General features: G+C 37.4%; 1 protein-coding gene across 1 annotated transcript in view; it reads right to left on the bottom strand.

The window, feature by feature from the left end:
- Nucleotides 1–823: 823 nt before the first annotated feature.
- Nucleotides 824–27,079, bottom strand: part of MAPK1 (mitogen-activated protein kinase 1) — a 39,819-nt gene continuing 13,563 nt past the window's right edge. The window contains exons 2-9 of the mRNA XM_049805803.1: nt 22,692–22,874; nt 20,787–20,976; nt 13,116–13,232; nt 11,163–11,277; nt 10,538–10,669; nt 8,297–8,406; nt 7,447–7,574; nt 824–4,974 (exon numbers count right to left, since the gene is read on the bottom strand). Coding sequence (XP_049661760.1) covers nt 7,458–7,574; nt 8,297–8,406; nt 10,538–10,669; nt 11,163–11,277; nt 13,116–13,232; nt 20,787–20,976; nt 22,692–22,874 — 964 coding nt within the window. The 3' untranslated portion in view covers nt 824–4,974; nt 7,447–7,457. The remainder of the gene's footprint in view (nt 4,975–7,446; nt 7,575–8,296; nt 8,407–10,537; nt 10,670–11,162; nt 11,278–13,115; nt 13,233–20,786; nt 20,977–22,691; nt 22,875–27,079) is intronic.

Here is a 27,079-nt window from a genome sequence, read left to right as displayed (position 1 = left end):
ACTACATACTCTGCTGTGAAAGCCAAAGAGGGAATGGAGAGATGAATTTTGACAAGCCAATTCTTGGAATTGTTACAGACCTGTCAGTTACAGCTAAGGTCTCTTCAGTCTCAGGTCACATTTTCTGTGTTTTCATATTAAGAGAAATTTCTAGCTGCCATTATCCAACTACACCTTCTCAGTGTTCAGTTCTTTGGCACAGTCTGATTTTAGGCTAAAAAAAAAAAAAATTTAAAAAATTCATTAAAAGCCCATTACAGTAAGTGATGTAAGCTTACTTGCATTGCTCCCAGCAATCACGTTTCAAACCCTTGGCCCGAGAAGAACCTTTTCATAGTAAAATGAAAACATTTGGTCTCTAAGGATTGCTTGAGTAATTATTTTCAAGATTTCATGGGAAGAGTGCAATAGCTATATGAATACCAATATAAAGAGCATCAAAAAAGCCTGTGAATCATCAGATACACTGGAATCTATTTGCATTACCCTATGCTCAACAGTTCAAAATACTGATGATTTCATAACTTTCTTGCACCAAAGATAAAACATTTCTGCCTGTCTATAAAGAAACTTCACTTGTGGTTTTTTGGATGGCTTCCTTAATTTAATTTCAAGCTGGTGTAGTCATACAGTGGAACAAACACACTTGAGTATTTACGAATACTAAATGTAGGCTACTCACTACCGCAGTGTTCAAGTGACAGTCTTTTTTTTTTTTAGATAAGGTAATGTAATACACATCAGTGTATTTATGGTTTATAAAACAGCAGTTCATTTTAAAGCAAAATTCCAGTCATTCTACATACGCACAGTACTATGCTGATTTGGTGATACAGGGACACAATTTAATGTTTTTCATTGCATTTGTTTTTACAAGATTCAGATGCCAAAAACAAAACAGAACATTAAGTTACCTGATTTAAAAAAGAAAATCACATACGTTTACAACATCAAAAGAATAAGACGAAATATAAACCTTTGCTACTTACAACTGATCTATACAGATTAACCAAATCACACATCTGTCACAATATAAACGTTTAATTGTTACAATGAGTAAGAACATACAGAAAATGATTTTTTTTTTTATAAAATCTTCCTTTGCTTTTTTATTTTAAACTTACCATTAACTAAATTAGCTATGCAGGACTTGTGGGGTACATGACTAAGAAGGCACCAACAGTACAAAGCAAAGACAAAGCAGTTTGAGTATTTTTAAGAGTGCTCTACACTGATACAACACAAGAAAAGGCAACAATAGTAAGTAAACCAGCTGCAACCTTTAGAAATTTGTTCTAGATTTACAAAGGTAGTCCAACTTTTACATTTCCTCCAATGTTTCACTTAGTTTGATCACAGCACATGCTACAAAAACCACTGTAAGCTTCACTTTACTAATGTGCACTTTTCACTAATTTAGTGTCTTGATTTCAATCGTTAACTAAACCATTTTGAACCACAAATGTATTTAAAACTTAGTAAAAGGATTGTTTGGACTTTTTTGTTTAAACCACTGCATTTACAAAAATATTTCCCCTAAAATCTGGGATTGCTTGAAGACATTGCTGTACAAATATAAAAGTACTATGCAAGGGACCAAATTCGTGGTATATGGTGTGTATGTATAGACCTATATTTATACCATATCACTGTGCTGTAACAACACAATAAATTTATCAATAACCAAGGACTATATAAACTACACTAACATAAGCAAATATATATTAATAAAGTTTAAATCTATAGTACAGTTGCTCAGCAAACAACTTCGACATGGTATAAATATATCATAGCATATTACAGTGGGCAGCAACAATAGGTTTTTCTTTTTCTCATTCTGTAAGGAAAACCATGCTCAACTCCTTGGGTTTCATTTGGCCACTGCTGCATTACGTCATCACTGCTACTCCTGAAAGCTCCTAGTGCACCACACCGCTCAGCCCATGTAGTGTGTTGTACACTTCAGATTTGATGTAACGTGCGATATTGATGAGGAAGAGTCTGGCGACAGTCAGGGCAGCAGAGTAAGATGCTTGTTTGCCAAAGCATCCATGAGAATTTTATGTTTGCATATTTTTCTTCAGCTGTAAGGTTGGAATGTTTTTGACAGTGAACCGTTTACATTCCTTATTCCCAAAACATCTTTACCATGAAATATGCATGTTACTTTGATTAAGAGTTGCTGTTCTCTGCTCTAAAATATAAAAACTACATGAAGGGAAAAAAAACCCAAACCAATGTAAAATGATGAAATAACCGACCTAACACAGTGTTATTATAGGCACCTTCTTTTAAACTATTTCCAAAATCTGATTAAAAAAAATCATGCTTCTGCATTTGACGCATCAACAAATTCAACCCAACAATGTTTACTGAATTCAGTATAAGATTGGTGAATGTGGTTAGCGATAGTGATGGATGCCAACTGGATTCAGCAAGAATAGGTAAGGAAGAAAGCCCCAAAGCACCAGATGTTAGGTAAAGCAAACCCTCGGCTTCTCACTCGGGGAGACAGAATGGAAGGTAAGTCTACACCTCCCCAAAAATCCAAAATTAAAGAAAGTATTAAAAAAAGAATCAGGAAAGAGAAGGATGAAGTAAGCTGCCAAAGTTCTCCCTTAATAAATTAAAACTGAGGTGTTACAAACTAATTTCAGTAACAGTCGTCTTACCAACCATGCCAAAAATGACTCCTGTAGTAATTATGATCATACAAGTAGCAGAGATTCTAGAAATATTTCAGCTTTTCAAAACTGAGTGAGAAAAGCGTTTTGGTAAAGATGTGTAGAAATGTCAAGAGAAATTTCTACACTAGTATCAACAGTCAAGTGCATATTTCTATAGAAATGTTTTTCGCATAGGTTCCATACCATCATTCCATGATCACTTGTGCAGTGTCCTGACAATGCTCTTAATATGCTCCCCGCAACAGAGATTTATGTACCACAGGAACTTCCTAAGAGAAAATGCCCTTTAATGATGAACCCTTGCTTATTAAAAATTAGTTTTGGCAGACTAACACTTAAACTAGAGGAAAAAGAAAATTTTGAAATGGAATCTTGTAAGCACCCTTATCTATCGAAGTCTATAGTTAATGGCTTTCTAGATTTCTTTGAAGAGCAGACTAAATGGTATGAGGAAGCCTGGAGTTATTAACCAGCAAGCATCCTTATATACTACAGTAGCAATTGAACCTGATTTCCATTCAAACACATTACCCAAGATGAAACCAAAAATTAATTCTTAATGTTAATGTGAAGATATAAGATTTAAATTTATTTCCAGGAATTACAAGTGCATTTTGTTCATATTAGCAAGCAGTCTTTATACAATCCATTCTTCACTGCTGCCAAAATAAAATGAGAAAAAGACAGCAGAGATATGAAAAGCTAAAAATAGAACTATTTTTCCTAAGTTATTTGTTGAATAGCATTTCAGTTGAACACAACTCAGAGGTAACAATAGATTATTTTTTTCTCAATCATAGGCATGTGGCACTTAGACAATCATCTTTGCACAGAAAGCTTTAACAGTCATGCGAGGGCACAGTAATTATTTTAAACAAGGCAAATTTCTCACCACAGAGAGCAGTGGGGAAAGAAAAGGAGGCACTGCACTGGAACATAACACCTAGTAAACTCCACATTATACAATTTCAGTAACAAATACTTGAAAAGATCATTAAAAGGTATACAATTTTAAACATTATTTAGTGCTAGCTTTGTTTGGTTGTCCTAACTCAGCATTATCAGAAAAGTTTGATAGTACTTGACAACAGAACAGTACTTCATGTCACGAGCTCATGGAGGCTTGATTACAAATCACCATAGTGTAGGTTGCAAGAAATGAACTTGAGATGCTGACATGCTGTAGGAGCAAAAGTAAAATCAAACTTTCTCATTTAAAGATGCAGTGTTCCTCTCTGCAAGAATTCTGAATGTCAGTGATCAGATTCAAATGTAAAAACTATCAATCCTCATTTGAAGCATTTCATTGGTATGCAGGATGCAGACTGAGTTTATTAACATCATATTTTGGTTTCTCGCTTGCCACCACCTATGGATGCCTTCCACAGAGAAAAGCATTCACCATTAGATCATCATGCCATCATGTTCTTTGTTAATCTTCCACCACACGGTGAGTAAATATAAGTTGGCGAGCTGCCACTCATTCTCTTTGCACCAGTCTTCTAAACACTACTACGTGGTATGAACTTTGGAAGTACTATGCCTCCAACATGGTTAAACTTTAAATGATCTCTTTTAGAAAAGGCAGGGAGAAAAAGGTACAAATTTTGTCAATACATGGAAAAAATGTGTCTTAGATGAATTCAATTAAGTTGGGTTCCTATGTGGCTCTTACGCTGTATAGAATACCTGTATGTACAGCAGAGGACACCCAAGCAAGTGCATAAGCAAGATTAACATGAACACGACTTATGCTGTAATCCATAGCATAATGGTATAAATTCCGCTGGATGCTAACCATTTCTATTTAAAAAGGAAGTGCAAAAAAAAATCTGGGATGTCACTGACTTAAAGTGCCCTGAATAGTAGCTTTTCTAAAAAAATGCCAGCGACTTCAGTAAAGTCAGAAAAACATAGTTCATGGTGTAAACTTCTTACAGGTTAATGAATGATCTTCTTGGATATTGATCCAGGAGTGAAAGGAACCACTGCATCTTTCAAACCAGAAAGCAAGCAGTTAAAATACGGCCAGCAGTAGGTGCACTTACAGTACAGTACTGCAACAGGTCAACAATGGGCATTACGCATAGGAGTGTCAATTACAATTCTTCAGGCTTAAAAGATTCATTGAAAGCATGAAAAGCCAAAACTACCAGGAACTGCCCTCCTGAATGGCTCAAAGGAGTTAGTGGATAAGCTGAGAGAGGCCACAAGACATGACCAACAATAAAGAACTGGGAAGAGGAACAGCAACGTTTGAGCATGCCCAGTCCTTTAAGTCCTTGCCCTACAAAAAAGAGCAGAGACATATTTCAGTGAAGGAAGTTTTAACATCGCCTTTTAAAACAAGCATATTTTCCTATTTCTATGCTTTAGGTACACTATGTTTACCATAGACGGAAGTACCAATATATGTTTTAAAAAAGAAAAAAAAAAGAAAAAAAAAGCCAGAGACAGTGAGTATCAGTACATTACATTTTAAATTAAAATTTTACTTCTTCAAACGATTAGGAAGATTAATCATAACTAATGAATAAAGTACATTATTTGGTTATCTGAAGAATCTGTTATTTCCACATTGCCTCTCAATTCCAAAAACTACAGCCAAGGGGGAAGGGAAGTTTTGAATCTCAAGAAATAAACACACCAAGAAGGGCTAGCTGATAAAGTACAGGGTGGGGGGGTTGGGGGGGTGAGTGGTGTAGGGGGTGCAGAACTGCACAGGAAGAGACCATTACTGTCCATTTTAAACCAACTCCTGGGGACTGGCCTTCCCTAGGATGTCAGCTACTTATGTTTAAACTGTTGTGATGTGGAACAGCTAATAATTCTAACCACAAATGACTAGGACAAATTACTAGCACATCATTATCAAGCTGAGTACAATATTTAAACTTCAGAATCGCATCAGCCAAATCAACTCTTCACAGTAGCATTTAAAGGTAACATTTTTAGCAAACCAGAAATTTCCATTAGCACCAGATCACCGATATCTTTATCCCTAATCCCTTTATCCTTTAATCCCTAATACAACCTAGGTAAGTATGGTCTGTGGGCAAAGAGGCAAGCAGGAGAGATCATAAACTATGATTTACCACAATGTTAGTTATTTGCTCTCCCCTCCTTCACACTATGGCCTATAAGGTTTCATCTTACTCCTCAAAGTTTATGTCATTTTCTTCCAGAACATGTACATGTACTGCTAGTGCCTCTGGTACAGAATTAGCTTTAGAAAACACGGATGGGAAATAAGCACCACGCATGTTACCATGTCCCAGGGACTAACTCTATTGGTAATGCCCAGCTAATAATAAGAGCCAGATTTACCTAACTTTTAATTATTAAAATAGTTTCAAGATGTTAGCTAGTAAGCTGAAATAAACAAAATACAATATTTCTAAAGATCAAAATGACTTCATTTGTGAACTTCTATACATTTGAATATTCAAACCAGTGGCAACAGAAGTTACCCTATCTAAGTAAAAACTGTATTTTCAAAAGTTTCCTCCATTCCCCCCCCCGCCCTTTCACAGATTTCTTGCAGTGAGGAAGTTCACTGGCTCAAAACTTAACCTTTCTGCTGGAACCGCCAACCAAAAAACCAGTGATTGCAGAATGCTGCTGTTGACGGAGAACAGCACAGAAACTACTTTTAAGACCATAAAACAGGCAACCTAGATTAGGCTGTCTTCTTTTGTTTGTTTTTCTTTTCCAGTCACAAAACTTTGATACCTCAAATTATTAGTATCACAGAAGTTTCAGAAGACCAGATATAAGGGAGAAGTTTTCTACGATGAGGGTGGTGAAACACTGGCCCAGGTTGCCCAGAGAGGTGGTAGATGCCCCATCCCTGGAAACATTCCAGGTCAGGTTGGACGGGGCTCTGAGCAACCTGCTCTAGTTGCAGATGTCCTTGCTCGTGGCAGGGGTCTTGGACTAGGTGACCTTTAAAGGTCCCTTCCAACCCATACCAGTCTATGATTCTAAGTATTACAAAAATTATTCAAGTCAGTATTTGACCAATCTTGTATGAAACTACTGAGACTTCCAAGCATCAAGGTATATGAAGACCAGTTAAGTTCATTGATAGAAAAAAGAAAGAAAAATAAAAAGTCAGAGACAGTAAATATCAGTACATTATATTTTAAATTAAAATTTTAAATCTTCTCTTTAGGACGATTAATCATAACTAACTTATGGATATTTAGATACCTATTCCTATTTACTCACACTATTTCAGAGGTACTTAAAACTGAAGTTAAATCATACTGAAGGTTCAGAGGGGGTTTTTTCCCCTTTAAAATAATTTAAGAGATTTCTCCTCTGTACGTTACGTTTAAGGAAGAATTTTTTTAAAAACATTTGAAGCCATATGACAAAACAGTCTGTAACATATGAAGAACATTGCCCCATTAAAATGTTTTTTGAATAACATTTGCATTTCAAGGTGTTGAGACAGCTTTTATTCTAAGAAGCACTATTTAAATGTAATTCTTATTCCTTAAATGTAACCTAAAAACTAGGTAAACATCTCAGGCAATTGCTTGGATTCCCTGTAAACACTTCAGTGTTGCAGGCAAAACTAAACGCTTTCTTCAACAACAGAACAGGACCAAGGTCAAATGAATAAGCATAAAGCTATCCTTTAACAGGTAGTTATCCTATCAATAGAAAAGGTAAGTTCTACATTTCACTAGTAGTAAGAAAGTTCCAAAATTCTTCCCCCTGCCCAAGTGGTTTGGTATTGCTGTGACTTTACCTATGCACAATTTAAGATCGATATCCTGGCTGGAATCTAGCAGTTTCCTCAAAAATCAGTTCTTTCAGCTTTTCCTTCGGCAAGTCATCCAACTCCATATCAAACTTGAAGGGTGCTTCAGCTACAGGCTTAATAATATAAAGAAATATTATTACTTTTTTTAATATTACTGTTCTGTTGAATTTCATGTAGTTCTTGTATGGGGAAAAAAAATCTGAAAATGCGCTTCACAAAAATATCTAATACTGTGCAGCCTTCAAGGAAGAACTCATTCTGTTAATCCTTTGTGTGCATTATATATTAGTTTACCAAATTTATATCAAACCATAGTAAGTAGCTACTCAAATCTAAACCACAAGTTAAAATAGTTGTTAAAGGCTCATAACTTAGTATCTACCTAAAGAAAAAATTATCTGAAACATTTGTATTTCTTGGAATAAACATATCTTCCTTAAGGAAAACTAGCTTATTTCCTCCTCCCCTACTTCTTCACTAAAAGTAACCTGAAATCTCATCAGAATTGCATACTAAACTACAGTGAGTTCAGATTCGGGGGTTTTAAATGTGTAATCTGATGGCAAACTCAGTTATTCTCCTTTATCTCAGACATTATGAAACAAGACCATAGCAAGCCAAGAAGTTCCATTTTCAGGAGAGTACACCTTAGCATGTATTTATTGTGTTACACCTCCAAAATGTTGTACTAGAACAAGAAATACAAAATTTTGGTATATTGATGCAATTCATTCCTCAACTCCATTAGAGCTGTAGAAACACTGTCCTTAAACTAATGAAGAAAAGAACCTCTTGCATCATTTAATCAACATTTACATTTTAACAATGTCTTTACCTCATCACTTGGATCATAATACTGCTCCAGATACGGATGGGCTAAAGCTTGCTCCACTTCAATCCGCTTATGAGGATTAAAGGTCAACATTTTATCCAACAAATCAAGTGCTAAGAGGAAAAAGTGAGCAAGAGTTTAATACACACTCCAAAGTACAAAAGTGTTATGAACACTGGTATTACACAGAAAATACATGCTACCCTAAGTTTTGCACCAATTCCCATGTACATCTGGAATTCCCCAGCTGTGGTAGCAGTAAGAAAAACAGCACATTGCTTCTTATAACTTGGGCAGAGTATCTTCACCTGCCCATCTTATTGACATTCCCTGGTTATGGTTTCCTTTGGCACAATCTGGTCTATTGGAGGCATACCCTGTCAAAGGCTGTTCAGCATCAGAATGAATGTCGAGGGAAGAAATGCATAGAACCCTATGGTATAATCTGGTTTTAACTACAAGCAGAAATGGAATAGGTAAGGCTTTTTCTTCACTCAAATAGATGCTTTGGATTTTTGTGCCAAAAATCCAAACCAAGATAGAGCTTTTCTGAAATGAAAAAGTAATCAAGAATATGTTCTTATTCTGAAAAGAAAACCTGGCTGTTTATTGACAAAAATGTCATCCAGAAGTCATTAGGAGTTCTAGACCATCACAGTGAACTATTCTAGCATAAGTAGCAGCCCAGAAGGCACTCTCCACCTAAGATGCAAATATATTCATGTTGATGAGATTCAGGCAAAATCTGTTGAAGACAACTCGTAAAGAATCCATAGCGAACTTGAAGATCCAGTAAGACAGAGAGTGAGGTCTGATGAAATTCTGGACAAATGTTACAAGTCAGAGTTAACTTGTTCAGTTACTTTGATTGTAACACATTTTCCCTTTCCAAGACAAGGGTCAGCATGATTATAGCAACAAGAAGCCCAAAGATATCTGCAGCATTCTAAATTCTACTCCATTTCGTCTCCTCGCCACATCATTTGTGACACAGAACTTACATAGAGGCTTCTTACTGCGGCAAAGTAGTGGTAGGTTTGCATCAGAATGAGACCTTACCACTGCATACAATGGCAGCTTGGAAAAGCTGCAAACTGGCACAGCAATTAACGTTAAATATTCTGACGAGGTTTTCTCAACACTGGAAACTCACATGCTCACTCCGTGCTAAAGCATGTCCCGCACAATGCTTTTTACTGAAATGACTGACAAACAGCTTTTTGAAAAACTGCTCTGTCAAAGCTACTCTGAAGATCTAGATGAAAAGGTGTTGCAGAAGTCATGCAAACGGCATGTTCCCCTAGCAGCTAAGTGTATCAGCATTGCTACAATTTCAGCTGTCAGAAGCCCACAGTAAAAATTCTCACATTGATGAGCACTATTATAAAAGCAGAATAAATCACTGCTGTTTCTCTCAATGACAAGGATAATCAGCTCTACTCGGTTCCATCTGCAAAAATCAGCTTTTACATGGTAGTTCAGTACCTGATCGTATTCACTAAGAATTATCTAAAATTATCAGTTTAAAAAAAGGTGACTTATGAATTGTGTCAGAGCAGGTAAAAGAGCACTGTACTGTGAATACAACCACCCTTAAACTGCAAGAAGTAGAATTTAAAATGCAAGTCAATAGCTACCTAGCAAAACAAAATCATATTTACCCTCTAATAAAGCCTTGTTAAGAAAGGCAACAACTATTACATTCCTTGCTTTTATAACTTTTGCTCCACTTATCATAACTGAATTTTTTAACCCATTAAATTTTAACCTTTCATACTGCCTAAGGACCCACACTTCGATTGATATTATCCAGTTTGATCTAGAACTGACATGCAGTCTGCACAAACTATACCGAGTTCAGCAACAAGCAGCTATCTCATATCTGATTTTAGAAACAAAGTTCAAGATTTGTTTGATGCCTCTCTCAAAATCCAATACGTATGTTCAGTACTTGAGTAATGTATCATGCTTTCAAAGATAGTAACAAGAGTTAGGATTTACGTTTTACATGTAAGTTAATGATCAAACACCACAACATGTAATCTTAAGAGTTACTAAAAAATTGCTTTAAAAAGATAAGCTAGTATGAAGGTTTCATGCTGGTTTATGACTTTATATTAGATTTATACTGCCATTTTAAGGGACCTACATGTTCTATTTCCAGTATAGATAAATTCTTAGGGCGGTTTTAAAAATCCCATCTTGCCATTACTTTCTGATACAATGTAATAGAGCATAAAATACCTTTGGGGTCAGCATTTGGGAACAGCCTGTTCCATGGTACCTTGTTTTTGTGTGGTAGGGAAAGCAAGTAGTTTCTGGCCTTTAAATTTATTATACAATTCAAATCTTCTTGGGAAGGGGATCCAAGTATACCTAAAAAAAAAAAAAAAAAAAAAAGAAAGCAAAACCCACAAACAGTAATGCATTCTGTGAAAAGCATATTAAAACAGTTATATCGCATTTGCTAAAACTCAATATTAAAACTGCTGGGAAGAAGATTTCAGACTAAATGTTTTAAGAGTACAGGATACTTTAGAATTCTTTTAGAAACCTTTACTAAAGAGGTTTAAGTTAATTTTTTCTTCTAAATAAACAAATGCATTTGATTTTTTTTTTTATTTTAAAAACCTCTCTGCTGATGTAGTAAATAAATTGCTAAGTATCCTCTAGTTGCCCCCCAAATCAATGATTTGTTGTAGAAATCACTGCAGAAATAACTACAGGGAACAGATGATACACCTACAGAGCCATACATTATATACTGAGCAACAAGAGAAAGAAATGAGCAACCAAGGCCACTCTAGCTGGTAGAAAAGGTGGAGAGAGACAGACTGATGTGGAAATGCTACTTTTCTATAAAGCTTACCAAGGATATGGTTAAGTTGGTCAAGGTAGTGTTTTCCTGGAAAGATGGGTCTGTTGGAGAGCATCTCTGCCAGAATACAGCCTACTGACCAGATGTCAATAGACTTGGTGTAACCCTGCAAGTAAAGGGAAAACACATTTTTGTCAAAGAAATTTTTGCATAATTGCAGCAACATGTTACTTCAGTACGTGTTACTTCAGTAAATTGTTGAAGTGCACGCAAATAAATATTTTTTTTCTTAGATGAGTCATGCTTGTTCATGCTCTTTGGTTTTTCTGTACAGAATGAAATAATTAAGAATTGTGTATCAAAAGCACTAGTTGGAAGGGGTAGCAAGAACTGAAGTATGCAAGATACGCTTTTCCAGAAGGATTCTCTAAGTTTAGCTAAACATATTACCAACCTCAAATTTCTGAGGCTCCCTAATTTTATAGCAAATTTAAACTAACAAATTTTGGAAACAAGCTATTCTTCTTAATTCCATAGCTCCTACCAGTATGCTAAATGTGGAAAAAAAGCCATCCTTCTTCCTAATAGGATCTAAATATCACTAAAGTAAGCAGCCTTCAGCAAAGGAGTGAAAGTGCAAAATAGATTGTTGGTTAGCTGATTTGTAAAACATGACAGGCAAGTAAGTAGTAAAGATGATGTGAGAAGGCCAACAACGGTAAATGGGATATATATAAGAAGAATGGAACAAATGGCCATATTTTCATGTGTATGGATAACCTGTGTTATCTGTAAGAAAAGGCTCTCATTCAGAGGCACACTAGTTACACTAGTGCCTGAGTAGCACAGGGATGAGTTTACCTCAAGAGCCCCTGGCCGCATGAGCTCCCTTGCCTTACTCTCCCATAGCCCGCTGCCCGCTACTCCCTCTCCCATTAGTAGGGAGCTTCCAACAAAAGCTAGTAACTTTGCTGAATCCACAGCCACCTTGACTCCAGCTTCTCAGGACATGATCACTTGACTATTTATTTTCAAGGCACTTTAATTCTAAAAGGAATCAGGCTATATGCCAGGAAAATTGTAAGTTGACCACCTCTTAAGAAACACACAGAATATTTTCTTGTAAAAGGTGCTAATAAAGGATATCCAGAAATAAGGTTAAGTTGCCCTATGTTTATGGCCTCAATGGGAGTTTAAAATACAAGAAGTTGGGAAAAAAAACCTCCTCGATTGGTCAGATGACTATTTTCTAAAAGCACGTTGGACACACTATTGCCACAGCAAATCAAATCCAACAACCAATGAAGCAGTAATCCTACAGAAACAACAAAGTCTTCAAGGAATATAAAATACAGACACAGATGTCACGTAGGTATTTTGCTAATGAGCATATGGCTGTAGAAACTAATGCAAAGGTTATGAAGGATACCCATTACTCACACCCTACAGGGACTGGATACACCTTAAAACAGCCACAGGAGAACATAAGAATAATTCCAAGTATAAAAAAAAAAACCCAAAGGGATGATTTCATTAAGACTACAGGAATGCAATTCAGATTGACACACAACAAAGATCACATACCTTCAGAATCAGTTTCACCCTCATTATACATTCTAAACCTAAATTAAGATGTCAAGATAACATTAAGGCAACATTTGCAAGCCTTGATGAAAGCAGCAGTAAAATGCTCTCATTACTAGCACTTCTGTCCTGCTCTGTGGCAGAGCATTTGATGGAAAGAAGCCTCATGATTGGCAAGGAACTAGACGCACATGGGAACTCACGCACATGATTATTCAGTTATAGCATCCCATAATTGTATCTGGAATCACAAATTTATTGCAAACCAGTAGCTGTACTGCAAATCCATTATCGCACTTCCTCAAGACTATGCATGCGTTCTGATCCTAAAAAGATGGGGCAGGGTGGGGAAGCAAAACTGGTACTTGCAAACAAATAACCACCAACAGAAGCCTCATAGCAGTGCACTATGGTTCTTACCTTAGAATTCAGCATGATTTCAGGAGCCCTGTACCAACGTGTGGCCACGTATTCTGTCAAGAATCCTGTGTGATCATGATCTGGATCTGCAACACGAGCCAGTCCAAAGTCACAAATCTGGATTTAAAGAAATTAAAAGCAGCATATTAGACATACAGCTTCCAATACTACAACATTACTAATTCACCTTTCCCCAGCCCATGATGTAATACCTACAAATACAGTGATCGTAACCTGTATTTTTAAAAAATTATTGCACTAAGGTTAAGAAAAATGTTTTGGATTAAGTACAAAGAGCATCCGATTAGGCCATGCAGGGGCCAGGAAGAATAAATGGTTTAGGAAAAAAAGATATTCTTTGTGCACAATTTATGTTGCACTACTTAACACTTTCTGTGCCAGACAGGTGACAAGATATACTTCTCCAACCTATTATTAGAAATTTACCAGAAAATGAAAGGAGATTAAGATTTCCAGAAAACACAATTACCAACCAACACATTTGTAGCAAAGTTCAATACCCTTTTTTACAAAAGCTAGCATCGTAACTACACCTTTGCACAAGAAACATCCTATACAATCATGAGATAATGGTAGACTGGAAAGATTATAGGTTGCTGAAGGAAGCATGAGCTTAAAAAAAAACCAAACCAAACCCACAAGAAAATATTTCTCAACCTGTATCAGGAAAATAGTTGTATCTAACCATGAAAAGAAAAATAAACTCTGGTCTAGAATAGTGAGTTCAGCAAAAAAGAAGTGTTTTTATCTATACACTAGTAAGGAGGTTCCATGGATTTCAGAGCTATTTAGTGTCCTCTCTCCAGAGAGAAATTGACAGAACTGAAAATGTGAAGAAAGACAGTGTTCCTTTCTTACCTTCCAAAAGGTAAATGGCAAGCTTGTGGAGCAGCACATTAGACACATTCATATGCTTTTGCTACCACCAAACAAATACCAGTTTGTGATAATGATCAATTTCCACAGAAAGTGTATTTGCATGAAAGAATAAGTACTCTCAGAAAAACAAGGCATCAAACGTAGGAGTGCCAAACAGTTAGGAGGTTCCTCTGATGCATACCTTTTATAATAGTTTACTCTGATAGTTAATTGTGTACACTAATTATATTAAAAATGTGAAGTAATAATACGTTGTAGTCAATAAATACTGTAATTGATAATCCCACCAAAACCACAGAAACCTCATTGTACCCTGGCAACCTACTCCTTTATTATCCTGGAGGGACAGCCTGTGAAACAATTGATAGATCAGTCATGGAAGAAGTGATTCAGCTGACTAAAAGCTACATCTGAAAGACAAGATTCAGCAGCTGACTGTTAAACAGAGGGACTGAAGAAAAGGCAATGATGAAATTCATAAGCCAGGCTGCATGGGATGACTCCTCTGACTTTAGCTACATAATAAAACAACCCCAAACCCTGAATCCTTAGAAAACAAAACCAAAAAGAACCCTTTTAACCAGGCCAAGGTTCTCCCAGGCTACAGAAACAGAGCAGCTGCCTTGTGTGCAATTAGCAGCTTACATAAAGAGAATCAGTACAAATAATCAGAAGAGTCTCCTATAAAGACAGAAGCGAAGAAACTGTAGAGAAGAGCTTTATGGACTTCAGAAAATAATTATGTGGGCAGACAAAATTGTTGCAATCTCTTCCTCCTAACCTCAGGAAAAAAAGCTAGATAAGACTATAGGCAAGGAGGCTTGTGCAGAATTATACTATTAAACATGAGCAAAGTGCTAGGATTTGTTATTACTAAGACAAAAGAAGACTGACATTCATGAAGAGAACAAACTGAATTACAGAAGGTGTCTGTGAATCTCTCAACTCAAGTAGAAAAACGCACATGGGATGGAAAGTAAGATTAATGACAAAGAGAGCTCATTAAAATGACAAAAAGCCCCTGCTGACTAGAGCAGAAACAGGTTAAGCAGAAAAGAAGAAACACCATTAGTGAGAAAGGCATCAAGGTTGAAGCTGCAAGAAAGAGGCTTTTGGCTGTTAGCAGTGTTTTCACCAGCTGCAGAGCTGACCAGGAGCATTAGCAGGGCAGAATAAAAGAGAAGGTGGAGAGGCCAGCATTCTGCCTGAAGTCCTGGGTGCAAGGGACAGAGCACAGAGACTGACTGTACCCTGGTGAGGGCAGATGGTTCTTGCCCTGCGGCAACAGAACACATTTAACAAAGCAGCTACCCTATTTATGGGAGGGAAAAAAGATTGTGAGTCCACTATGCCTGTTCAAATAATAATTGGTAAAGGTCAAAGCACCAGAAGAAGGTAGGCTTCTCAATCAGAACTTAAACAAAAAAAGAAAGAATCTGTGACAGCAACATAATGACAGGCAAAATATTCTTGGCATTTTGACTAAGTCACAGCAGATAATAAAAAACTGCATAATGAAAGACCCAGGTATGTCAGTCAGTGCTTCATGCCTTGGAGAGACAGAACAGATGCTACTGAGAGAGATGGAATAACCTCCCCACTAAATAAATAAATTTTAAAAATGCCAGCATCCTATTTATACGTTTAGCTTCCATTTCTTGAAAACAATGTTCTTGTAATCCGTATCAGGTATGCTTTTTTTTTTTTTTAAGAGATGGCTTAAAATTGGATGAAGCTATCAAGCAGATGGGAAGATTTATGAGGATCATGTACATATGACCATTTACTAAGCAAATTAAATGACATCCAACAGTGCTCCTAATATACTGAACTATCTGAAGTTGTATTGTTGAGTAGTCTGTGTGTATGTATATATTTATATAAAAGGAAAAGGAGAGGCTTCCATTAAGTTTAGGTGTTAATGATAAGATGGTAGGTGAAACAGTTGCATCTCTAAAGTAATTGGTAAAATCCTGAAACAAACAGTAACTTGCAATCTTCCTCAAAAAAACCCTCTCATCAGCCTCCTTTCAAGTCTTTCAAAGTCTCTAACAATTCTTGAATGTTTAATACTTGCCAGTATTCACTATGTGGATAGAAAAACACAACTGTATTGGCTTTGTGCGGCAAGGTTTTGGTAGTGGGGGGAGGTGGTGTGTTACAGGGGTGGCTTCTGTAAGAAGCTGCTGGAAGCTTCCCCTGTGCTCGAGAGAGCCAATACCAGTTGGCTCTAAGACAGACCCACCGCCGGCCAAGGCCGAGCCATTCAGAGATAGTGGTAACACCTCTGTGATAACATTTTTAAGAAGGGAAAAAAGTTGGGACAGATGGAAATGGCAGCCGGAGAGAGGAGTGAGAACATGTAAGAGAAACAACCCTGCAGACGCCAAGGTCAGTGCAGAATGAGGGGGAGGAGATGCTCCAGGCGACAGAGCGGAGATACCCCTGCAGCCCGTGGTGAAGACCATGGTGAGGCAGGCTGTCCCCCTGCGGTTCAGGGAGGTCCACAGAGGAGTAGATCTCCACCTGCAGCCCAGGGAGGACCCTACACCGGAGCAGGTGGGTTCCCGAAGGAGGCTGTGACCCCATGGGAACCCCGCACTGAAGCAGGCTCCTGGCAGGACCTGCGGATCTGTGGAGAGAGGAGCCCACAGAGCAGATTTTCTGGCAGGACTTGTGACCCCATGGGGGACCCACGCTGGAGCAGTGTGCTCCTGAAGGACTGCACACTGTGGAAAGGACCCACGCTGGAGCAGTTTGTGAAGAACTGCAGCCCATGGGAAGGACTCATGCTGGAGAAATTCATGGAGGACTGTCTCCTGTGGGAGGGACCCCACGCTGGAGCAGGGGAAGAGTGTGATGAGCCCTCCCCCTGAGGAGGATGAAGCAGCAGAAAATAACGTGTGATGAACTGACCGTAAACTCCATTCCCTGTCCCCCTGTGCTGCTGGTGGGGGTTGGTAGAGAATCCGGGAGTGAAGTTGTGCCCGGGAAGAAGGGAGGGGTGGAGGGAAGGTGTTTTAAGATTTGTTTTTATTTCTCATTACCCTACTCTGGTTGATTTGTAATAAATTGAGTTAATTTTCCCCAAGCTGAGTCTGTTTTGCCTGTGACAGTAATTGGTGAGTGATGTCTCCTGTCCTTATCTTGACCCAGAAGTTCTTTGTTTTATTTCCTCCCCTGTCCAGCTGAGGAGGGGGAGTGATATAACGGCTTTGGTGGGCACCTGGCATCCAGCCAGGGTCAACCCACCACAACAACTTACAAATAAAATTGCTATAGTGTGTTAATTTTTTAACCCAGTCAGAGGAGTAGCTCCTCAGGCAGAGTAAACTGCTACACTGAAGACACTGCAATATACTAGTTGGGAACCTGTTTAAAATAACTTTGACCTCATTTTCTGAAATATCAGTGCCACTGGTCTAAGATAATTATATGGTCATGAGAGTTTTTATGTAACTTATTTCATTTACAGAACTGCAAAACAGGTCAAATTGTTGGGTGCAGATAATCATGAAAGCATGTGAAAATATTCCCAAGAATGTTAGATACCATTTTAGAGTATATTCCAGCCTGTAGCATGTCAGTATACATTAATCTCATTCATGGGAAAGATGCCAGGATGCTAAAGAGAAGAAGAGTATCTTTATTATCCAGGACTCTCGCTGGAGAGAGATTCCAAGGTAGTAGTTTTCATGGACTCTCAAACCTAATCTTTCACTGAAAACATGTAACAAGAGACAGTAGTTAAATCAAATTATGTACTTTCACAAACTTTCATTCACTATGTGATAAGTCATATTTAAGGTCTCATCTAAGTCTGTAGCATAGCCTAAAGAAACAGGAACAGCTTTAGGTTCTGCCCTTCTGCCCTGAGCCTTTCAGCTGCTTAGGACAAGCTATAGGGTTCACAGACAAATTTTGTCAATAGAGACTCATACATTCCTTTCCTGGAAATGGAATCTGTGATCCAGAGGTCAAGATCATGTTCAAGGGAGAAGAAAGAAGGAGCTCTTGTTACAACCTGTAGGATTCTGAGCTCCAGAAAAGATCAACAGCTTGCTCTCATAATGCATTAAAGAAGCTAATAGCATTACCACTGAAGATGAACAAACTTTCTATTCTCCTTCTTCCAAAAGTGTGATTTGAAGTTGTTCATTTTCACAGTATGCTGTGTTTTGAGTTTATGTACAATAAACAACTTTGTAAGCATGCATATGTACATAGCTGACACAGACTTGCAGAACAGCCCTAAAAGAAACAAGTTAGTACAAGTTCAACATTCATCAGACAAGGCCTAACATGTACTAGTTTTCTCTCCAATTCTGTTGTTTAAAATTTAGATGTGGTATTAACACAACACCAGAGTTCCCTTTAGGTTATGAAAAAGCATACAGTCTGTCATACAGACTAACATATTCTGAACTAGGAAGCACATATTGCAGTGGAATTCTGTTTTTTAAATCTTATAAAGAAATTGTAACAGTCCTCACTAAGGTCATATTGTATTATTTTGTCATACAACGAGCTTACTTTTTCAATACCATCTTACTGGTGTTAAAACATTGCCTTTTATTATTTTATTTCATTGTCTTTAATTGCACATAACACAGAGCTACACTCAAACTGTTCTTTCCTGCTTCTATCACACAGTCATTGTAGATTTTACTCCATTTCTTTCATGAAGAGGTTAATGCCTTGAAGGGATCTGATGTAATAACAGCTGCTGAAATCCCATAGCAAGAGTCAGAGGTGACCAGTCCAGCAGTACCATGCATTAGGAAAAGCTGACAAGTAGCAGTGGGAATGTAAAGCAAACTGATAGTGTAACCAGTATTTAGAATGGACCAGCATATGAACAGCAAGGACTTTTCTTGGAATTGTGACAAACTTGTACAGCCAGCAACTGGTTTACATTTTGAAGAGGGTATTTTTGGTTTGCCCTTTTTTTATTTTAAATGAGAAAATTAGAGCTACTACAAAAAACAAAGTGTAATTAGGTGCAACACAGTATGCAACACACACAGTTGTACCACCTCAGATCAAAGTAATATAAGTTCCATAATCTTGCTCCATTAGTGGCCGACAGCAAATACAAAATGTAAAGTGTAAAAGGGAACACACTCCAATGCTTCTCTACTAGCCTTTCTCATCTTCCATGGATTTGCCACCATAGGACTCTCAACCAGAGACAGCATTCAGTAGCTTTTTCTTCTAATAACTTGCTTGGTGTTAAGTCACATTATCTGTAATACCTACAGTGCTCTGTGGTACCAAATACCACTGCTTAACAATGCTGCAAGTTAACTACTATGTCCTTTCACTCTGAGCATGCCACCTGCTCTTTCATTCCCCCCCCAGCCTTTTTAATAGGTAAAGACAGTGAACAATTGTTCTGTATTCACCCTCCCTATGCCACTAACAATTTTAGCAAATTCCATTGTATTCCTTCATTTCCTCAAGCAGTATCTTCCAGCAGGTGAGACCTAGGCTAAATAGTTCTTCCTGATACAGAGAGAAGTACCTTTAAGTCCTGGTCTCCTCGTTTTAAAAGGATACCATAGGGAGAATGTGATAACTATGGTCACACAGAACTGAAGACTCAAAACCAACAGAAAGTTACAGAATGTCATGTTTTCTGTTTTATTCTCTATTTCTGTTCTAATTCTTCACACCTGGTTTCCTTTACTGAATGCCACTAAGCATTGAGCTGACATTTTCCAAGAATGATAACGGCTCTAAGATCATCCTTCTGTAGTATTAACTAGTACAAAGCCCATTACAGGAAATATAAATTAGGAACGTTCTCTCTCCAAGTAATTGCTAGGCATTTAATCAGCACTGAATTTCACACACCATTTTAGTTGCCCACTAATATGAAGCCCTTTTCCAACAATGAACACTTAGCAGTTTAAACAGAGAAACTAAGACTTGAAATATACACAGTTTTGAGTTTACTTTCTAGGTAAACACAATTCTGCTTCAGATATGTATTTTCACCTAGCTTTCACTTCTACTAACTTTGTGTACTGTGTTCAGTTCTGGGGCCTCCAACCTAAGACATGGACCTGTTGGAGCAAGTCCAGAGGAGGGCCACAGAGACGATCAGGGGGCTGGAGCACATCCCCTAGGAGGACAACATGAGACAGTTGGGGTTGTTGAGCCTGGAGAAGAGAAGGCTCCAGGGAGACCTTATAGCAGCCTGCCAGTACCTAAAGGGGGCCTGCAGGAAAGATGGGGAGGGACCCTTTAAAAGGGAGTGTAGTGATAGGACATGGGGTAACAGTTTTAAACTGAAAGAGGGTAGATTTAGATTAGATATTAGGAAGAACCTCTTCACCGTGAGGGTGGTGAGACACTGTCACAGGTTGCCCAGAGAGGTTGTAGATCCCCCATCCCTGGAAGTGTTCAAGACCAGGCTAGATGGGGCTTTGAGCAACCTGGTCTAGTGGAAGGTGTCCCTGCCCACGGCAGAGGGGTTGGAACTAGATGATCTTTAAGGTCCCTTCCAACCCAAACTATTCAGTGATTCAAAGAGGCTGTTTCAAAGTCAGCCTCCAGATGGAAACAGTGATGCACTCATTAAAATAGCATAACAGTGAGTTCTTAGTCACTCAAATCTTAATAATTATTTTATCAAAACCAATAACGTTTTGGCAACCTTTCCACGATAAAAATCACATTAATCCCCAGTAACAAAACCACATAAACGGTTATAGCAGGTAGTTTATGAAGACCATGGGAGCAAACTTGTAAGAAATTTCAACTAACCTTGAGATCACAAGTGGTGTTAAGCAGCAGATTTGAAGGTTTGAGGTCACGATGAAGCACATTGGCTGAATGGATATATTTTAACCCTCTCAGAATTTGGTAAAGGAAATAACAAATGTGGTCGTTGCTGAGGTGTTGAGTCTTTAAGAGCTTGTAAAGATCTGTCTCCATAAGATCTTGCACAATGTATCTGTAAGGCATCAGATGTAAGGCAGCAAAACAAACATGGTGTCATATTAGATATGAACATACAGTACCCCAATGAAACTTCTGTAACAATTTTTCTCTTTTTTTTTTCTGTTTCATGACAATTATGAAACTATGTAGTTGCTTCTTGTAAATCAATCCTGTTACATTATGCAGCCCTTTACAGAATTAGGAGGCACCGGCATGTGGTCCTCTCAAATTAATCATCATAAACCTCTATTTCTTTATATTAGAGCCTGATTTTTATTGGAATCTTGATATGATCAGATTCCTATTCTGCTTGCCAAGAAATAAAGGCTGGGTTTTAGTTTAATGAGTAATAAGCTTCTGAGGTACTTGCTTCTGGTTGCATAAAAGCATAAAGGTAGAAGATCTGATCATTTCTGATGAGTGTTCTCTGCCACCTCTCCATCTCAGAAATTCAGCTGTTGTTCTCCTTTACCATATATTTATTATGCTACATTGAACACACCAGTCCTTTGCTTACCAAAATGAAATCCTAATATTTTTCAGTCAGATGATTTTTTTTTTTTCCCTCCCCCTAAGACTGAAATGAACTTAAAGAGAAGTGAATTTTTTCTGCTTTGTCAGGAATGAGTTAAGTAAAATTTGCTTCTCCCTTAATTCAGTTTGGCTGCAAAACCCTTGGGGTGTAGTTCCATGATCTCTTTTCACCGAAATAGGATTTCATGAAAACACTCTACTATTGCCATTCCAGTTGGGCGTTCCCATCCTATCCTCTGGGTATTCAGATTGGATCACACAACTAGGACATCTTTTTACAGGCAGCATGCACTTATATTAGTCAAAATGGCCACAGAAATCCAACCTGAGAACCCCTAAGACCCACCGAACTCAAACAATATCTTGATAATTTATGAAGTGAAAACATTTGACCTAGATTCAATTCAATTTCTGCCTGCATGCACTTATGCCTTTTATTTGGCAGATATCTGCAAAGACCCACAAAACTGATAAGAACCAATACACACGGACTTGGGGAAATTAAGCTGCTTGACTCTAAACTAGGCCTTGTATCTCACATTGAGCCTCCCAACTAAGACTACTTCATACGTTAGATATCCACATGAAGTCATACCTACACAAAGCCAAGTTTCCCATGAAAAAACAATTAGTATAACAAAAAAGCCAGATTTGCACATATTAATCAAGCATGTTTACCTGCCCATGTGCAGTTTCAGACTTCTCACATATGCAGAAAGCACTGCAAAACTGCAGGTTGTGTTTTGCTTTATCTTAATTTTTTTTCCCCCCAGATGTATCTATTCTATTCTTTAAGAAAACTGTAGATAATTATAGCAGAGTCTGGCCATTTAATTTCCTTCTCAAAGCAATCAGTTCTAACAGCTCTATTAAGAGCAAATATAGTTTTAGGATTAAGAGACTAAACTAAGTCATCTCCACAATGTTGAGTTCTTTGCCTTGGAAGATAAATTATCATTTTTTTCTTTTCCTAAAAAAGAACAGACAAAACTAGTGTTCACCTACATATCAAATCTACCTATGTATCTATAAACTGATCAAACACTAGGAACTTCCCCTTAAATTTACAATAGTAGAAGCCAACTTTTAATAAAATTTAGTAAGGAAGAGGATGAAAAGGAGGAAATAGTCAAAACAGAAAAGGTAGCAACCATCACTAACTACGGAGGATAACTTAAAACTTCAAAAGGATACACATCTTTCATTTGTTCAATAGTTGGAGCTCTGATAATATCATTTATTCCAATAATATTCTCATGCCTGAAGCGCAGTAGGATCTTAATCTCTCTCAGAGTTCTCTGGCAGTATGTCTGATGCTCAAAAGGACTGATTTTCTTTATAGCAACTCGAACTTTGTTGACGTTATCATAGGCAGAACTAGAAGAGAATCAATAACGTTAGTTAAAGGAATATTAAATTCATTCAATTCAGAAAGCCAAGAGTGTGAATTCAACTGAATATAGGGGTGGTGCATTTGTTTAATGTTTATTTTTATCAAATGAAGAGTGGCGACAGCAGCACGTATCTTTTTGTTAGATGAACGGACAAAATACTGTTGTTCTATCACCAGCCAATTTGGGTATCTAGAGGTCACTAGCTTTCCCAACTTAAAGCCTGCTGATTCTCAGGTACCTAAACAAAGAAAGAAGTATTCATCATCTTTATCAGCCTGCGGAACAAACAAGTTTAAGTCTCTTCTGATATGCTATAATCAAGAAATTTGAGAGAAAAAGTTCGTCTTGAGTTAAGCCATTGACTTTGGGACGCAGAAAAGCCTTCAGAAATCACCTTTCAAGCAGCAGAATTCCACATCCTGTATCTAACTCCTGCAAGTAATTCCAATTTTCACAACCTTTTACTCCTCCATCGAGCTACACTGTCGGCACCTCCATGAAGAACATGGAAGAACAAAAGGGACGGAGGATTTGTGAAAACACCTTTCCAAGTTCAATTCCAAAGATAACAGAGTTCGAGAAGAGAAAGAATGTATCCAACAACACAAAGTGAAAGCAAGCAGCAGTACAAAGTAATATGCTGATTGTGACCCATATTAACAAACATGCTGGCTGCTACATTTACAGCACTGTCATTTCAGAAGGTCAGAACAGCATTCCTAGCTATACCAATAAAGCAGTCTCAGCATTTCTGTTCAAAATGCCTATGCATTTATGAAGAATATCACAGCCTGAGCCTAATAAAAAGGCTCAGTAAAACATACATAATTGTCTAAAATTTGGACTCAGGTTATTATTTAGTAAAAATGTTATGAATCCTTACAAATTTTAGGATGCTTTCTATGGTCTTGCTTACATGAATAAAAAAGTATCTCATAATAATTTCTCTTCGTATTAAAAGTATATGGTAATTTAATTAATTAGAATTTAAATGTATGTATGTGATTCTTGTTCCTTTCAAATTTCTTTTTTGCTCACTACTGCATTGTTTGGAAATTAAAAAATAATCAACCCTACATTTAAACATTTCTGTTAGCCTCAACAATTTAATATAAAAATATAAACATACTAGCCAAACAGGCTTTACATTCCACCAGTTTTCTATAATCAAGTCCCAGAACATTCTTTGAAACTCTCTTAATTGGCCTTACTCTGCTTAGATGTCCAGGTATCTGGTGATCAGGTAAAGCAGAATGAAATATGAAAATCCAATTAGAAAAGAAGACCTAAAAGGAATTCAAATGCCTGGCCACGTCAAGTTTCTTCTACCACTAAGCAGATTTATAGTGCAACAAGGTGTTTTTGAGACAGTACTGTTACCACTGTAAGCAAAAGTGTTTAACATTTCCCACTTTCATTATTAAAAATGACATAGAATTTGTGCTGCCAGTAAGCTCTTCATACAACTCATGCATATGTAGTGACATCCTTTTTGCATGATTTTTCCGCAGATTCACTTTGACCTGTCTGCATCTGTAACTCCGGTTTATAACCACAGACAGACTGCACAATTTATTTGCCTCTAGAAACACTGAACTCAAATGCTCTACAGGGTGCTTTGAAATTCCACATGCTAAGCAAGTATTCATTACAACTGTTGCTATTACATATGTACAGATAACACGTTAGCAGTTCATAAGTCCCAAAACAGATAATAACAAAGTGCCACAAGTGGAACTTGGCATAGCCTTCAAGAGCACTTCATCTACAGTAATTTTCTTAGTTAATCAGTTAATCACCTGCGGTGTTTACAATATACCAGTAAGATAAGTCACAAGCAGAAAACAAAACTAGAAATAATTCTGAAACATGAACAACCTGTATTTGGGAAAGAAATGAAAGAGTCCTATGGAGCATTTTATCATTACAAACAAACCTCCTACCTCCTTCTTTGTATTGACTTAAGCATATTCTTTTCTCCCACAATGCAGAATCTTACTTCCTTTCAAAGTACTGGACAGCAGCAGCTATGCAGAGCAGAAAAAGGCAGTATTTACCAATTGATGCTGCTTAAATAAAAGCTCCTAGTGTCTTACAATATTTGATAAATCTCTAAGTTATTGCTTCTCAAGCAAAGGTTGGTTATTGATGAAAAACATGCATCCTTCCTTATACAGATTCAATGAACTTGAATTCATCAATTAAATATACCAAGATTTCCTCTCTTGTAGCTATTTCACTTACAGTTCTTGAAGCATTTTCTTAGCAAAAGGTTTATGCTGTTATTTAAAAGAGGATGGGTAATTTTGCTTTCAGATGGTTCAACCATAAAACATATGATTCAGTGTGGAAAAAAGCTGACTATTTGCAGTAAAGATGCAATCAATTTCCTCTCCAGTGTACATTCTGCACACAGTCATTCTTCTGTTATATCAGAAGATCTCACCATGCTAATGTAGCTAAGCATGCATTGCTGTTACCACTGCAAAGCCTCAGCTAAGAAGAGCAAAACCAAAATACTATCTAGCTGAACAGTAAAAGAGACTCTGTATTTATTTCTGTTGTCACGCTTTCTGAAATATAAGCTTTTCTGCAACTTCATTAAACGTATGAAATATTATCTAATTCCTATGAGCAAGAAGCTAATCATACAAGTAGTTAGGTACACTTGCTCATGCATAGTATTTTAAATATCATGCATAATACAGGTACACAGAGGATCTGTATTATAAAGTTAACACCATTTCACATAGAGACAAAGCCCTCAAAGCAAATATAGCTTTGAGTAAACTGTGACCCTTTAAAAAACAGTGCTTTTACAATTTGACACGTGCTATAGAAAACTGTAAGAGCTACATATTAGACTGAACTCCAGTAGAACTCAAGAGTCATGTGTTCTCTCATGCACATATGCTACAATCAGGCACCTATTTGGCCTATGAAACCATACAGCAGTATCTATTTCACTACCTAGGAAACACCGTAAACTAACAAAATTGGGTCCTTTGTAGGTCAGACTGAAACATTTCCCAAAGCTGTCCCCATCCCTGACAATCTCCATCCAACCGCCATCACACCAGATTTACGCACTACTCTCCAGAACTCTGCTGAATAAATATGCTGCTCATACACAGTATCCATTTGTAGTGTTCACAAATGAAACAACTATAAAAAGTGCAAATCCAAACCTCGATGCATTAACTCAGTGCAGTTAATATAACAGCTTATCACTTAACGCAGGATTCACCTTGCTTAGCCTTAGCTAGAATTAGAGATCTAATTTTATGGCTAATAATCACCTGTGCTCCCCCTACAGTCCAAAAAGGAATAGCTCCACATATACATCCCATCCACCACCCAGTGCATCCTAAATTTAGATTATTTGCATTCTGGAAGTGCTGTCCCAGTGTGCACAGTCTAACCTAGTTGTCTAGACTTCTACTAGAAGCTCCTGGCAGCTTCTACTAAATCTCACAACAACTGTTTAGATTTTCACTGAAGCAGGTAACTGTGACTCCGTCCAAGCGCAAGAACCTTCTATTACCTAGACTTTTTTCCAGAGAAGTTATAAATCTGTAAAGTGGGAATAACAGTTCACAGACTAACAACTTTTAAAGCGCTAATTTATAGCTTTTAGTTTCTAATCATTAACCACAGGTACCAGTCACTGCACATGGAACTTTCCCTTTAACCATCTGTGTGTTATTCACATTATGATTAATCTAGTTACTGACACTTTAAATATTCAGAAGGAAGGATTTCTTTCCACCCCAACGATGTGCAGCTTCACAAGCTGATGTAACCATTCAGCTGTGAGTGCTATTTATCTGTAATGTGATAAATTTAAATATAGATTTTGCAACTGCCCAACTCTAGTATACACAACATTATTCCTATTTCGGGCTGTGGTTACTATCCTGTGACAACCTGCAATAGCACCATTATTTAGATATTTTTAAAGACACCACACGAAAATCAATACAAGCCCTAGCAGTACAGTTTATCATTCCTAATATTAAAGTATCTTGTAAATATATAACAAAGTTTTGACTAAGTAAAACATCTTGCACAGCTGTACAAAATAAACAAATGAGCACTTATAACCCAAGAAGCTGTGCCACACAACTTTTAAAGCCAGTATTTTATCCTTCTACTGCCTCGGTACTAACTTCCTTTTTAAAAAGGAGT

The sequence above is a fragment of the Accipiter gentilis genome, chromosome 7 (assembly GCF_929443795.1).
Source record: "Accipiter gentilis chromosome 7, bAccGen1.1, whole genome shotgun sequence".
Taxonomy (NCBI): domain Eukaryota; kingdom Metazoa; phylum Chordata; class Aves; order Accipitriformes; family Accipitridae; genus Astur; species Astur gentilis.
Note: the sequence above shows the minus strand (reverse complement) of the source record. Positions and strands in the feature narration are given on the sequence as shown.